General features: G+C 33.0%; 1 protein-coding gene across 9 annotated transcripts in view; it reads right to left on the bottom strand.

The window, feature by feature from the left end:
• Nucleotides 1-207: 207 nt before the first annotated feature.
• SLC4A7 (solute carrier family 4 member 7) overlaps nt 208-14,427 on the bottom strand; it is a 104,278-nt gene continuing 90,058 nt past the window's right edge. For 5 of the 9 annotated variants that reach the window (XM_021678817.1, XM_021678822.1, XM_021678816.1 and 2 more), the window contains 6 exons: nt 13,836-13,904; nt 12,371-12,544; nt 7,520-7,651; nt 5,164-5,261; nt 2,257-2,364; nt 208-300 (listed from right to left, as the gene is read on the bottom strand). In XM_021678817.1, the coding sequence (XP_021534492.1) occupies nt 219-300; nt 2,257-2,364; nt 5,164-5,261; nt 7,520-7,651; nt 12,371-12,544; nt 13,836-13,904 (663 nt within the window). In that variant the 3' untranslated portion in view covers nt 208-218. The remainder of the gene's footprint in view (nt 301-2,256; nt 2,365-5,163; nt 5,262-7,519; nt 7,652-12,370; nt 12,545-13,835; nt 13,905-14,427) is intronic. The other 4 variants (XM_021678820.1, XM_021678821.1, XM_021678825.1 and 1 more) reach the window with 1 other exon arrangement.

Raw genomic sequence — 14,427 nt, forward strand, 5'->3', positions numbered from 1 at the left:
AATAAATAGTAAGAACCGTGTACCTCATTTCTAAGAGACCATTTCATTATATACACAGTCTCCATGGTGTTCCTAACAAACTTCAGACACTACTTCAAAAAACCCAGGAGTCACACATAAACAGCATGACATACAATATTGTTACATATAGTGACATGAAATACACACATTATATATATATCTGTATAGCTATATATATAATTCCTCTTGGTTCAATTCTATAACGAAGTTTCAGCATCCATGTATTTCTTTGTTGGTTCATCTTCAAAATTTATTTTCACACTCACAGGTTTTTCAGGGCTATTTAAAACAAAAAATGAGAATAAATGATTTTGAAATGGACAAATATTACATTCAAAAAATGGCCAACACTTAGTATCCGTAATAAGCCTTTTGAAATGACTAAAAGGACTATTAATACTATAAACATAGGACTCGCTATTATTATTTTACTGCTTTCTTTTCCTATCAGTAAATTTGACTGGAAAGACAAATATTAAAAATTCTTAGTTTTTTTTAATGGATATGCTTGCCACGGAAATTCATGTTTTTCTTACAACTGAAAAGGATTTTCTTAAAATTAGTCATTATATTTTTAAAAATAGTTGTACATTGTGACATTTCACTGACAAATCCATTAAAAAAGCAATCTTTGTTAATATAGATAAGCATCAAATAATTTTCTGCAAAATGTAACAGATTTACAAACTCTCCCCAAATTTGGTTCACAAATACAAAATCAAAACACATATATTCTATATTTTCAAGTTAATATCAAATACAATGAGTCCATGTCCATGGATTTAAGTGACTAATTTAATTGTAACATATGAATATCTGTGTTTTGAAAAAGCTGTCCAATGTAGAATAACACACTGTGGTTTGTTGCCTTCTCCAGATAAGATTGAAGGAAGGACCTCCAAACATTTTTTCTGTTAAATGACATAACCCAAACATTGTCTTTCTTCCCCTGTGATTTGGAATTGAGGGGCAACCTGAATGAAAGGCAGAAGTATAAAAGATACTTTCATATTACTGTGTAATATATAATAGTATTATTGTAAGGTCTTTACATTTATAACTAAACTATAATCTGGGCCACAAGTACTGACAACGTGTGAAAAATTATTAAGAGTAAAAAGAGCATCAAACTAAATTCTAGCTGCATGGAATAATCAGAATGACAAAGAGTTAAATTTAAAAAACTTTTAAGATCAAAGACAGAAGAAAGGAAACAGTCCAGTTTAGAGAATCAGAAGTCAAGAAATGATTAAAAAAAAAAAAAGGAGGTCGGGGTCATAATAGAGATTAAGTAGGAGCAAAGCTCTAAGAAGAGGTGGGGAAGGAATGAATAAAACCCAACCAGTTATTATGAAAAGACAGTGGCCAGAAAGACAATAACTAATCCATCAGAAGCAGATGGTGACCATTTGCCCAGAGAAGTTTCAATCTGATGTCCAAGCAGAGTATACGGACACCCAACGGTGTCTGGAACGAAGTGCACAGAGTATTTGTGGAATATGAATGACTGAGTGCACTACAGGATAATACCTCATTTCTCCACAGACCCAAAGGATTAAAGTACTAATGGTTATCAAACTAGAATCACTTAGATTCAGGCCTTAAAATGAGGGTAAAAGAAAGAAAAAATGGCTTCCTAACAAGAAATCTAAGAAAGGAGTTATGAAAATTGTTATGGAATACGTGGTCCATTATAACACCGAATGGCGTTTATATCTATGGATTAAGAATTTCTTCCAACTATCTTCTAGTAAAATGTTTAACCTCATCTGAAGAAATGGCAGACTAAAACAAAACAAAACAATCATGTCTGTCTTTTTTCCTGGACCATCAGAAAGCATGACTGCGGTAGTGTTTACTTAAAAGAGTATTTATGTAACCCCTAGTAATTATCTTTCTTATATGGTTTTGATCTTTTATATACTTATTCCATACTGCCATATGTATAATATTCATTTTTACTATAAAATGGCTCAAATTCTTCTTTTTGGAAACAGGCAATTATGAATTTAAAAAGTAACCTATCAGCACTTATATCATTATTTCCAGTATTCAGTAAAATGATGGATAGACAGATAAAAGGAAGAAGGAAAGAAGAGAAAAAGGCTGGCTTTGTTAAGAGAATATAACTTATGCAAACTGAGTTACATTGAATGGTTTTATGAAATAGCTATCTATCCATAAGTCAACTGAAAATTGGCTACAGTTAGAAAATGCGTAAAGAGTTACAGCTACCTCGTGCTAGATCTGGTTACTTTGGCATTCTCAGTATTCATGGAAAGTGCCTTCCACTGTGCAGTTTTGGCCATTTCATCTGATATGTTAACAACTGAGGGATCAACACTGAAGAACAAATACACTTTTTGGTTAGTATTCAGTACTTGCAAAAGCATTAATACTGTCACTCTTAACTATATAATATTTGTCTTCATCAACATTAAATTGAGAAAACTCTTTGTCATGCACTTAAACCAAGGTCTAGCAAATATCAGAATTTTAGAGTTCTGTTAGAAAGGGTTCATGGGGAATTACATCCTTCTGTATAATCAAAACTAGGAGTAAGATTAATTAAATTGGCAATGATGCCCAAAGATGATCATCTTGGCTATAAGCGTATTATTGAAATAACAAAGGAATACATTAAATACAAAAAATACAGCCTCTTATGTTAATTAAAAAAAAATAGTAATAAAAAAATACAGCAAGTCAATTAGAAAACTTTTATAACTGACACAAATTTCAGTTTCATCAACTAAAGATCCAAAGTATGTAAGGAAAACTTAAGATTATGGTTTAAAAAAAAAAAAAAACTAGTTTTTAATAATTAAAAAAAAATCATTAAAAAGAATGATGGAAAAGGCAACAGTAAAAATAAAGCTCTGAAAATATTTGAACAGATAACACAAAAACAGGCTTATAAATATCACTTTCAGCTGACATTCACATTTTTAGTGTCAAAGTGTTATTCTATCAAATTTATCAAAATTCAAAATCAAAAGAACAAAATATTGTCCTTTCACTGTAAGGGATAAATGTAATCATTCCCTGTCTCTATAAAATATTGCAAAATTCATTCGAGACCCCAAATCCAACCATGATAATATCCATAAATAATTTTGGGCTCAAGGTTGTCAGCCACAAGTAATATGAAAGTACTATGAAGTTAATAGAAATATATCTGCAAGTCCTTTTTCTTCACCAAAAGAGTAATATTTCATGCATGCAAGTGACAAATACAAATGTCAAATTAGGTGTTAGGTTCACAATGTGATGGCAGCTATGTGATAAATAACTAAATGGCAGTCATTTTAGAAAGTACTAGCTTTGTTCACAATTTAAATCCAAATGTCATTTAAAATATAAGACTTCAGAGAAATGTGACATGGTCATTGCAGAATCCCTAGGAAAGGTGCTTTACCGGGTCAATTTTTTTAAAGTGCACAAAATTTGAATGCCCAAATTCACAAGGGCAGAGCCTACCTACTCTGAGTAAATGTTTCTGTGGCTGGTTGCCAACTGCAAATAACTGAAGAGAGACGTTCTTGAAGCACTTTCTAGCTTCAAATGTCCCCCTCTAAGCACTTTCCCATTAGTAGAAATTAAGACCTTTTTTTAAAGACAGTACATGTTTTGTTTTTTCCCAAAATGAAACGGGGAAAAAAAATCTGTCTACATTAAATCAATTACTTTCATATTTTATAGAGTTTTACAGTTTCTAAATGTTTTTCTTTATTATCTCATTTGATTTTCATGGCAAGTAATCCGAAGCTACTTAAGATTTTAAATTATGACAGATAAACAGGTCAGCCAATTGCTGGCATTCTTAATGTTCAAATTTTAAGCAAAGCAGCATTAATCTTGGCCTACGTCATCACTTAAAAAGAAAAGTAAATATACAGATAACCATTCTTTTTGTTAAACATCAGACAGTATAAGTATACATTCCACTTAAATTTATCAAGGCCCATGTATAACCATACGGAGAAAGTGATAATGCAGGACCTACAGAAACTAAGTGGCGAATAATCTCAGCAAATTGATTGAGTCACTAATAACCATCATGGTAGTTCCTGTACTCTTTGTAAGTACAAAAAGTTAATATATTAATTTGTTTAATAAACATTAATACATTCCAGCAAAGCAGAGCACTAGAGCTGGGTATATTAAGATGTCTATACTTGGCACTTAAAGTATCTAAGAAAGATTTGAGGGAAAATCATGAAAGGTGACAGAGTAATACCAATGATGAAAATTAATAGTAAAAAGTATAAAGGAACATTACTTGATGAATTCATTTATCAAAACTAACCAACATGTACAAGTCTAAATAAGACCTCTGTAAAAACTATAAAAATTAATTAAAAAATGAAAAAAAACCAAAGTTAATAAATACCAACAAACCCTTTCCATTAATCGGTCAGGGAAGGAACCTATACACATTCTAAAACTGACTTTTCTACTATCAATAGCTAATCAGAAATAAATATGGAAATAGGAATCAGATACATGCATAAATAATATAGGTTTTTAATCTTTTAAAACTACAAAAAAGTAAACAGAAGAATTTACCACTGTCTTTAGTTCTTAAATTTATAAGTAAATCACCAAAGTCATACAAAATAAGCTATATATGGAACTCAACTTTTTCTTAATATGAGCACTCACTGCCAATAGTCAAGTCACACCTTTGAACTCCAGGGCCTCTAAACATAGTCACAATTTGGAAGGTTATCAGAAAATGGATTACAAAGGTTAATTTTCCAGCACACACTGATGCAGGCCTAATAAAGGACAAAAGGAAAAAGCTATACTGATTTTAATCTTCATTTAAACAGAAGGAGTGATGCACGACAAGTAACTCTCGTCTGCTTGGCATGGAAGTTGGTTTCAGGCTCTGGTCCAAGTCCAGCTTTTTCTTCACTCCTGCCTACAAACCTGCGAGGGGAAGAACCGTGAGACTTCCCTTTCAAGTTCCTGAAGACCCCCTTTAGTTCTTGGCATTATGCCAGATACCGGTTTTGTCATCTTTTTAAAAACAGAGATCACTGCTTTTTGAAAAGAGAGATCACAAAGCATTACATGGCTTATTCATGTACTTGACGCGTATAAAAAAATACATTTTACAAGATAGTTTTATCTCACCTATATTTTAGGGCCTTAACTGGAATCTGTAAGAGACTTCCCCCTTCAAATGGAAGGTGCACAGTGTCATCATCAGCTTGAAGCATTCGTTCAGCTTCCTTCAGAGCACATACATGAAAAAATTACTTTTCCCAGAATATTTCCAGGAGGACCAATTAATATATAAAATCTTCAAGAATTAGAAACCCAAACCGACAATATATTTAAACATATTTGCCATGACTGAAAAATTCCTTTTACTATTATAAATACATACTGGTAGCACAAAAGAAAACAACCACTTGTAAAGGCTAAATTTTAAATGGTTATAACTTTCATTTCTTTAAGTTAATCATGAACCCTACATTAAAATCAATTTACATAAATTTTATTAACAAATTATTAGTATATAATAAGAGATAAAATTCTGTGAAATCTGATGGCTTGCATTACAATACAATATAAGCAAAACCTCATGTGGATAAGGCAGGGTTTCTCAATCTCAGCAATACTGACATTTAGGGCCAAACAATTCTTTGTAGTAAGGGGCAGTCCTGTATATGCAGGATGTTCGGTAGCACCCCAGACCTCTACCCACTGGATGCCCATCCAATTATGACAATCAAAAATTTCTCAAACACGGAAATATGAACCCTGAGGAGAAGTGTCACCCCTGGTGGAGAACAATTTACACTGGAGACATGACGCAAAATCATGGTATCATAATTACTGGGGACATGACAGGATGGACTGGAAGAGCATCTATACTCTCCTTTCTTACCACTAGAAACCCCAGTATTTGTAGGTGGCAATATGCCCAGCTTTTAAAAAATAATCATTTAAGAAAAATAAAAACATTGCTACATTTCCCAGCATTCCCTGCAACTCCATGTGGCCATGAGATACAAGTGGAACTTACTGGATGGCATTTCTGGAAAGACTTCTTAAAAAACAGGATAGCAGGGGACAGCCCATTTTGCTTTCTCACCCCACCCCCTTCCTTCCTGCCATCTCAAATGCGAACACGACAGCTCAAGCTCAGCGTTCATCTTGACCTATTAGGTGATTCTGAGAATGGAAACTGTGTGCCGAGGATGGGAGGACAGCAGCACGGAAGCTCCAGACAACTCTGTGGAACCATCCCACTAGATCACTTACTCAAGACATCTACAGGAGAGCATAAACTCTTGTGTTTAAGCCTCCTTTACTTTCGTCTGCAGTTATATACACTGAACCTTATTCTAACTTAAAAAGAAAATAATAAACAGGTAATTTTAACCTAAGTATTTTATAAATGAATTGCATCCTCTTTGAAAATTCACCAAAAGCTCATGAACATTTACATATATAATATAGTTTTAAAGAAAACAATAATCTTTTAAAAGTTTTGGAGGCTCAATTCAAACTAGTGTTCCAGTTAGTATCCTAATTAAAGAGTCATAATTTTTGTCAAAAAGTAAACATAAAACCAGTAATTCTGCCATAAATCAGCACTGAATAATCAATCCAAACTATGAAAAAAATCCCAAGGCTTAAACCCAGTTGTCCATAAAGTTTTAATAAATACATTTCCATAAATACTATGCAATATAATAAGGCATAAATTATGTTGCTTTCTCTCAAAAATGAGAGGGAAAAAAGTAATTGTGAGATCTCTATTTAAACACACCACAATATTTAAAATGTGTATCTTTCTTCTTATCTTTGATTTTCAAACAATATTCTTAATGGGAAAACTGAGTAGGGTACTAAAATCAATACAATCATCTATGCTGTATGTTCAGTTTCTACTTTTCCTTCTACTAATAGCATTGAGCTGGTTATTTAAAAAAATCAAATTCAGAATAAAATATTCATGTAAATCTCTGTATACAAATTAACTAATGGTACATGATACCACATATTAAGACTAGAGTTTAACAGTACCTTTTATAAAAAGATTAAAGTCCCCTTTGTCATTATGTATATGTCAGATTATTAAAATGTTAAAATTAAAATGTACACTACAATGTGCTTATGTATTTAATGTGCTTGTGTTACCTATGCTTTATCTATGTTTTAAACACTGCTAAATTCTCTCACTGTTGAAAATAAGTACTCATGTGATACGTAATTTTTAAAAGGTTATTGTTGGGTCGGGGCTTTGGAGAGGCAACATTAAGTTGGTAAAATGGGTCAGAGCTGATGTTTTGAACAAGTTACCTACTAACCTCTATCTCAGTTTCCTTATTTGTAAACCAGAAATAAAAGAAGTACCTACACTTCATAATAATAAGGTTCTTAGGAGGATTAAAGGAGCAGATTCCTGTAAAGTGACCACGAGAGTGCCTGCTACTTGGTACGAAATATTAAACAACAAGTGAATAGCGTAAATTACCTCTTTCTCTTTTTTCTTTTTGTCATCTTCTTTCTTTTTCTTACTTTCTGGCATGAGATCATCAAGCCAACTAAGTTCTCTCTTTGTGAAACACAGATCCATGAGTTTGCGTACAAAGACTAATGCAAGAACCTTAAAAAAGTGGGGGAGAAACTATTAGGTAACATCTAAAAATATATAAATTATATCTAAAGAGAAATAGTATCAAGTCATAAATAACAAAAAAGTACTTCATGTATTTTATTTAAAAATCACTTCAGGGGCCCCTGGGTGGTACAGCTGATTAATCACTGGGATTCTAGGTTTCAACAACACAGGTCATGATCTCAGGATCATGATAATGAGCCCCACCTCGGGCTCCACGCTCAGCAAGTAGTCTGTTAAAGTCTCTCTCTGCCCCTCCCTAAGTGCACGCGTGCACTCTCCCTCTCTCTCTCAAATAAAATAAATTTTTTAAAAAATTAAAATCACTTCATACACCATCTTATTTCAAAGGAACTGAGTCACATATTTATCTTTCAAGCTTCCTGCTCAAAGCAAACATATAAAAGAAATGGCATTTTTAACCTCTTCCTATATAAATCCCTTGCATTCTGCATAAAATTATAAAGCAGATTAAGCACAGTATCTTCACAGTACAAGATTATTAATTTTTATGATGACTTTAAATTATATACATTATAGAGGCAGATATAACTTTTTCTTTTTTGAGAGTGTGTGAGAGGGGGGAAGAGGGGACAGACAGAGAATCTTAAACAAGCTCCATCTACGCCCAGCACAGAGCCCGATTCAGGGCTCGACCTCCTGACCTGAGCAGAAATCAAGAGTAGGACGCTCAACTGACTAAGACGCCCAGGCATCCCTAAATAGATATAAATTTAAAAATCTCTTAAGCAATGCAACAGAGAACCCATTTGCCAATATTAGGCTTAGATTTTCCAATCATATATATGAAAAAGATATACCATTACTTTGTTTTCCTCTAACTGCTACTAAGGTTGAAGATATTTTCAAATGTCCATTGGCCATTTGGGTTTCTTCTGTTCTTACCATTTTCCTTATTACTATCTTTTGCCTGGTTTTCAATTGCTTTTGATGACTTTTATTCATGAATTCGTAAGAGCTCTGTGTAGTTCAGACAGAAGCATTTTATCTGCCTTATATGTTACAAATGCCTTCTCCCAGTTCACAATCCAATTTTACTATGTTCATATAAAACATTTAATTATCATGTGGTCAAATATATCTTTCCTTTACAGTTGGGTTTCCCTATCTTCTTTGAAAAGTTACCCTCAATCACTGGACTATATAAATATTTTTCAAAATTTTCTACTACATTTTAACATTTAAATCTTCAATTCATTCATGGTTTCTTTCTGAATATGGTATTGGTTACAGAAGCAACCTTAGCTCCCATACACAGTCAAATCTTCTAAGACTATATACTAAAGTTTCCCACATAGATGAATTATCACCTTTAATGAAATAACCTGTTCATGGTACTCAAGTGGTAAGTTCTCATATATTCTGATAAATTCTGGACTCACTAGTCTACTTTTCTGATTTTTGTCTGTTCCCATGCCAATTCCATGCTGTGTTGGCTGCACTGACTTGACAGCAATTTTTAAATATTTAGTTATCACAACAGCATGGTATCAGCACAGGAACAATCAAGTCCCTCACCCCAGACCCAACCAGGAATTCTTAATTAGCTTTGTTTTGTTATTCCTCTGGTATTTATTATATCCTTATTTTTTTCATTAATACGCAATTTACATATAGTAAAATAGAAAAATATCATATATACAGTTTGACACTTTTGACAAACATACATATTCATGGAACCCACATCCAAACAAGATACAGAACATTTCTACCATCCATGTTGTTATCTATGACTCTGGCACTTATTTTTCTCTATAAGCTTTAAAATTATCTGGTTCACACTGACAACAACCTCCCCGAATACACACAAACACACACGCAAATAAAACTCATAAAATTCATACTTGGAAATGACATCTTTACAATACTAAGTATGCAAAACAAAGAACATGATATATATTCCTCTTTGTTCAGGTCTTAATTTTATGTACTTCAACATTATTATGGATTGAATTGTGTCCCCATGAAAGATACACTGAAATCCTAACCCCCAGTACCTCAGAATATGACTTTATTTGGAAATAGGGTTGTTGGAGATAAAATTAAGATGAGGTCATACTGGAGTAGGGTGGGTTCCTAAAACAGTACATCCAGTATCCTTATAAAATGGCCATATAAAGATACAGTGATACACAGAACACTACATGACAAGGTGGCAGTTTGGAGTTATACAGTTGCAACACAATGCCAAAGACTTTCAGCAAACCACCAGAAGCTAGGGAAAGGCAAAAAAGGGTTCCCTTACAGGGTACAGAGGGAGCATGGCCCCATCCACACCCTGACTTCAAACTTCCAGCATCCAAAGCTATCATTATAATAAATTTCTTTGGTAAGCCAATGAGTTTTCTTGTAACCACCCACTCTAACAGCATTCTTACTAATTTTATTAGGGGCTTTTAGTCTTTTTTCATTTGAGTCGTTTGAGTTAATAGGCAAACAATCACATTATCTACAAATAATGTTATCTCTTCCTTATAACAAATATTGTATTATTCTTGTATCACAGTTAGAATCTTCATATCAAATAACAACAGTAATAGTGTGCTTCCCTATATTAGAACTCAGTTACAAATTTTTATTCACAATGACTGCAATTTTATAAGTCTTTCTATCTTTATGTTGGTAATTCTTACTTGCTGCTAAAGTATCACAGTCTATTTAATCATGATCTATTACTTATAGAAACACTGTAAATTTCTTTATTTGTTAATATCTTAAGATTTTTTGCACTTATATTAGTGAGAAGTCACCATCATTCTTTTGTACAACTTTATTAGGCTTTGGTATTAAGATCTTGTTAGTGTTTCATGAGAAAAAATGCAGACGTTTCCATCTTTTCCTTTGGTCTACAGTAAGTCAAGAAGTACTGGAATTAAATGTTCTTAAAACTCAGCTGGGCCTGTGATCCAAGGGCAGATCTTTGGTCATTTTTCCAGTCTCTTGTATGCAACTGAGTTATACAGATCCATAGATTTTATATTTCCCTTTGGGTTAATTCTCAGAAATGTATGTATGTATAGAATGGAAATAATCCATCTCCTCTAGATCAGTGGCAGGAAAACCACAGCCCTTGGATTAAATCTGGCCCTACCTGTTTTGTATGGCCTGTGACCTAAAATAGCTTTTAAAGATGCACATTTGGAATTGATTTGATGACAGGGAATACTAACTTTAAACCTCAGCCTCAGCCAAGTGAAATATTATCCTAAATGAAAAAGAATTCCATTCTTCTCATTAGTAGTCTTTCATTTTAATTTTTTTAATTAACATAATGTATTACTTGTTTCCGGGGTACAGGTCTGTGATTCATCAGTCTTACACAATTCACAGCGCTCATCATAGCACATACCCTCCCCAATGTCTATCACCCAGCCACCCTATCCTTCCCACCCCCCTCCACTCCAGCAACCCTCAGTTTGTTTCCTGAGATTAAGAGTCTCTCATGGTTTGTCTCCCCAAGATGAAACCGGAGTAGTCTTTCATTTTAAAAAACTGTAAAATTACTTTTTAGATTTCACCAATAAGAAATTATGGAAATTTCTCCTGTTATAGAAGTGCCTATATATCTTGTGACCTACAAAGCTGAAAATATTTACTATTTGACACTTTACAGAAATAAAGTTGGTCAACCTCTACTCTAGATGTAAAATATTCCTATAGATTCATGTAGTATTTTCTTAAAGCCCTTCAAATCTCTTTCACAGCTGTGATTACATATCTTTTCTCTTTCTTAATCTTGTATATTTTGCTCTCTTTTCTTCTTTACTCAAGCTTGGAAGGCGTTTATTCACTACTGATTTTACAAATAAAAAATTTGGTTGCATTTTTTTAAGTCTTCTTGAATAATATATGTAATGAAGGGTATACATTTTCCTTATGAACTTTAGGTGTCTCTCACAGACTTGGTTAAAAATTCTCTGCTGCAATACCTACAATGTTTTTTTTTTAACTCAGTTTTCAACCCAGGGATTATTTCAGCATTTAATGTCTAAATGCTTTAGATTTTTCTAGTGCTTTTCATTATTCATCTGTAACTTAATTTATTTGTGATCAGGAAATGTAATTACCTGCATAATTTTTATAGCTTTTTAATTTTTAAGATTTTCTTTGTGGTCAAGTACATAGCCAATGTTTACATGGAATTTACAAAAGGATGAATATTCTGTTTGCAAAATGCAATATTCTGTGGTAATTTAGTGAACCATATTATCTTATTAATATATCATCTAAAATCTTTATTATTTTTTAACTTCTAGGTCTGTTAATTTCTGAGAAAGATGTATTGAAACATTCTATTAAAGAACTAAGCTGTTCCAGTTGCTTTGCTTTCTTACATCTGGTTATCATCTTTGTCCCACAAATGTAAAAGTTGTTTAAAAATACAAAACAGCATTCTATAGCCCAAGGACTAACAAACAAACAAAAATATAGAAAATAAAAAGCAAATTCAGTTTCTAAAGCGACTGGTTTAATAGCTATGAAAGGGCCAATTCGAATTATATTTCAAAACACCTAAGGTGCTTAAAATGGGCTATTTCCTTTCTCAAATATAAATATTACTAATACATTACTATATTATACTACTAAGATAAACGTTAGTAAAACACTGTTGAAACACACAGGAGTGTTATTAACTAGTGACAAAGTCTGAAAAAGTTAGGAAAAAAAAAAAAAAAAAAGCCTTACCATCATGGGAAAAACTACCGCAGCAGCTGAAGCTTTTATCACCCACAAAAGAACCAGACAAGTGAGCTGAATGACTGTGAAAATATGGACCTTCCAGAGAGGCACGTAACGAAGGTATATCAAATCGGGCTGATGCTTAGCAGGCATTCCAAATAATTTTATACGGTCAAAAAACTATGTATTGAATGGAAAACAAAGCAAGAAAAAGTTTTCAACAAAAGTATCATTTCTGCTACTTAGGAAATTATATACAACCTTAGCGTTTTGTGATTTAAGCTCTAATCCTTGATATGTTCTGATAGTATAGGAGAATATTTCAGTACAGAACATCTGGACCCAAGCAGAGGAGCAAAAACCAAGGCAATCATTCTAATTTAATGCAATTAATTTAATCAGAAAACGCAAATGAAAATGTCTTAATTTGTGGGATTAAAATATTTAAATAAATTTATCTGCTATAATCAACTGCACGAGGCATTTACTTTCTTTGACCTTGTTTTCTAATATGTACAATAAGAGAGCCACAATTTCCTAGGTTCTTTCCAACTCTAACATTATCAATTTTATAAAATAGCCTGAAGTAACAATTACTAAACTTTCACCCAGTGAAAAGGAAACGATGAGCAAACTCCTTGGTCTTTTTGAACTTTAGTTCCCTCATTTATAAACCAGGAGTAAGATCTCACAAAATTGTAAACGAAAGTTGTAAAAGAAAAAATTAAAAAAAGAAAATCAAGTGAGTTAATGAGATCACTCCTTGACCAGTGGAGGGGAGATCCAGGACTACTGAAAAAAATAAAGATGCTGTCTCTGAGAAGCCTTGCCAGCACCAGCTGTCAGCTTTCCCTGATAAGGTGGCCACGTGGTGCTAACAGTGCTTTCGGAGCCCGATGTTTTACAGGAAGAACTTAGTAAATTTTATCAGGTTGTTTTCCAGGAATTATTATCAACAAGACAAACAGAGTAGGGAAATCACTGGGTTCTAACCCTGGCTCCATTGCTTACTTGGTTAAGAACCATCCATAAGTCCCTCTATTCCTGTTTCCCAGGTGACAAAATTAGTATTTCTTTCTTGCCTGCTGCTTAACAATGTTTTGAGAATCACAGACAATAATCTGTGTACTAGGCTTTATAAACCGTATTGCACCACACAAATGGCAAGTATTAACCATTCCAGTCCTCAACATGCCCCCTTCTTACTATACTAGTCTTTATCAATAGTTACAGGGCCTTTCATTGGCTTCTATTAAAAATAGGTAAGGATGATCTCCTTCATGAGCTCATTAAGGGAAAAATGTGTAGTAAGCAATAATCACTTGGAAAATGTGGATTTGAAGTCATCAGCTAACCTGCCTCCCAGAGTATCAGAGTTGAGAATACATCACTACCATCATAAAAACAATCTTTGCAAATTTAAAATATGTTTTAACTTTTTCTACAAAATTATTAACTACTTAAGACTTGCCTGGATTCCTTTTAATGAGGAAACTCCCATATAAAGGAAAACACCATACAGGACAGGCATTGGAATAAACTGTAAATAAAAGGACCACAGTTAGAACCCATGCTACTAAAACAATTTCATAGTAATAAAATACACAAAAACATAGTGAGTACCTATGGAGACAGAATTAAAAGATCTTTCAGTGATGAGATCTAACTTTTCTGTAAGTAAGAAAAATGCTAATAAATGAGAGCCTCCTTGAAAAACTGTCTCTCTCCTACATGTTTCTTCCTGAAACGGGAGAATGTTCAGTGGTTAAGAATATGAGCACTACAATCAGACTGCTTGGTTTAAAATGGAAGTTAACCTTTTCTTGAGCCTTAACCTCTCTATGCCATAATTTCTGTAACAGATTGCATGAAGATTAAAGGATCTCAAATACTAAAATACTCAGAAAAGCACATGGTGCCTTATCAATCAAAAGCTTTAGCCAGGAATTAAAATAAAAACAATAAAAAATTTTTAAAAGCATTAGCCATTATTATTGTTATCACTACCATATAGTAACTACTATACAATAGTACCATTTACTGATATAATAATTGAACTCCAC

This window comes from Neomonachus schauinslandi, chromosome 1 (genome assembly GCF_002201575.2).
Source record: "Neomonachus schauinslandi chromosome 1, ASM220157v2, whole genome shotgun sequence".
Lineage (NCBI taxonomy): Eukaryota > Metazoa > Chordata > Mammalia > Carnivora > Phocidae > Neomonachus > Neomonachus schauinslandi.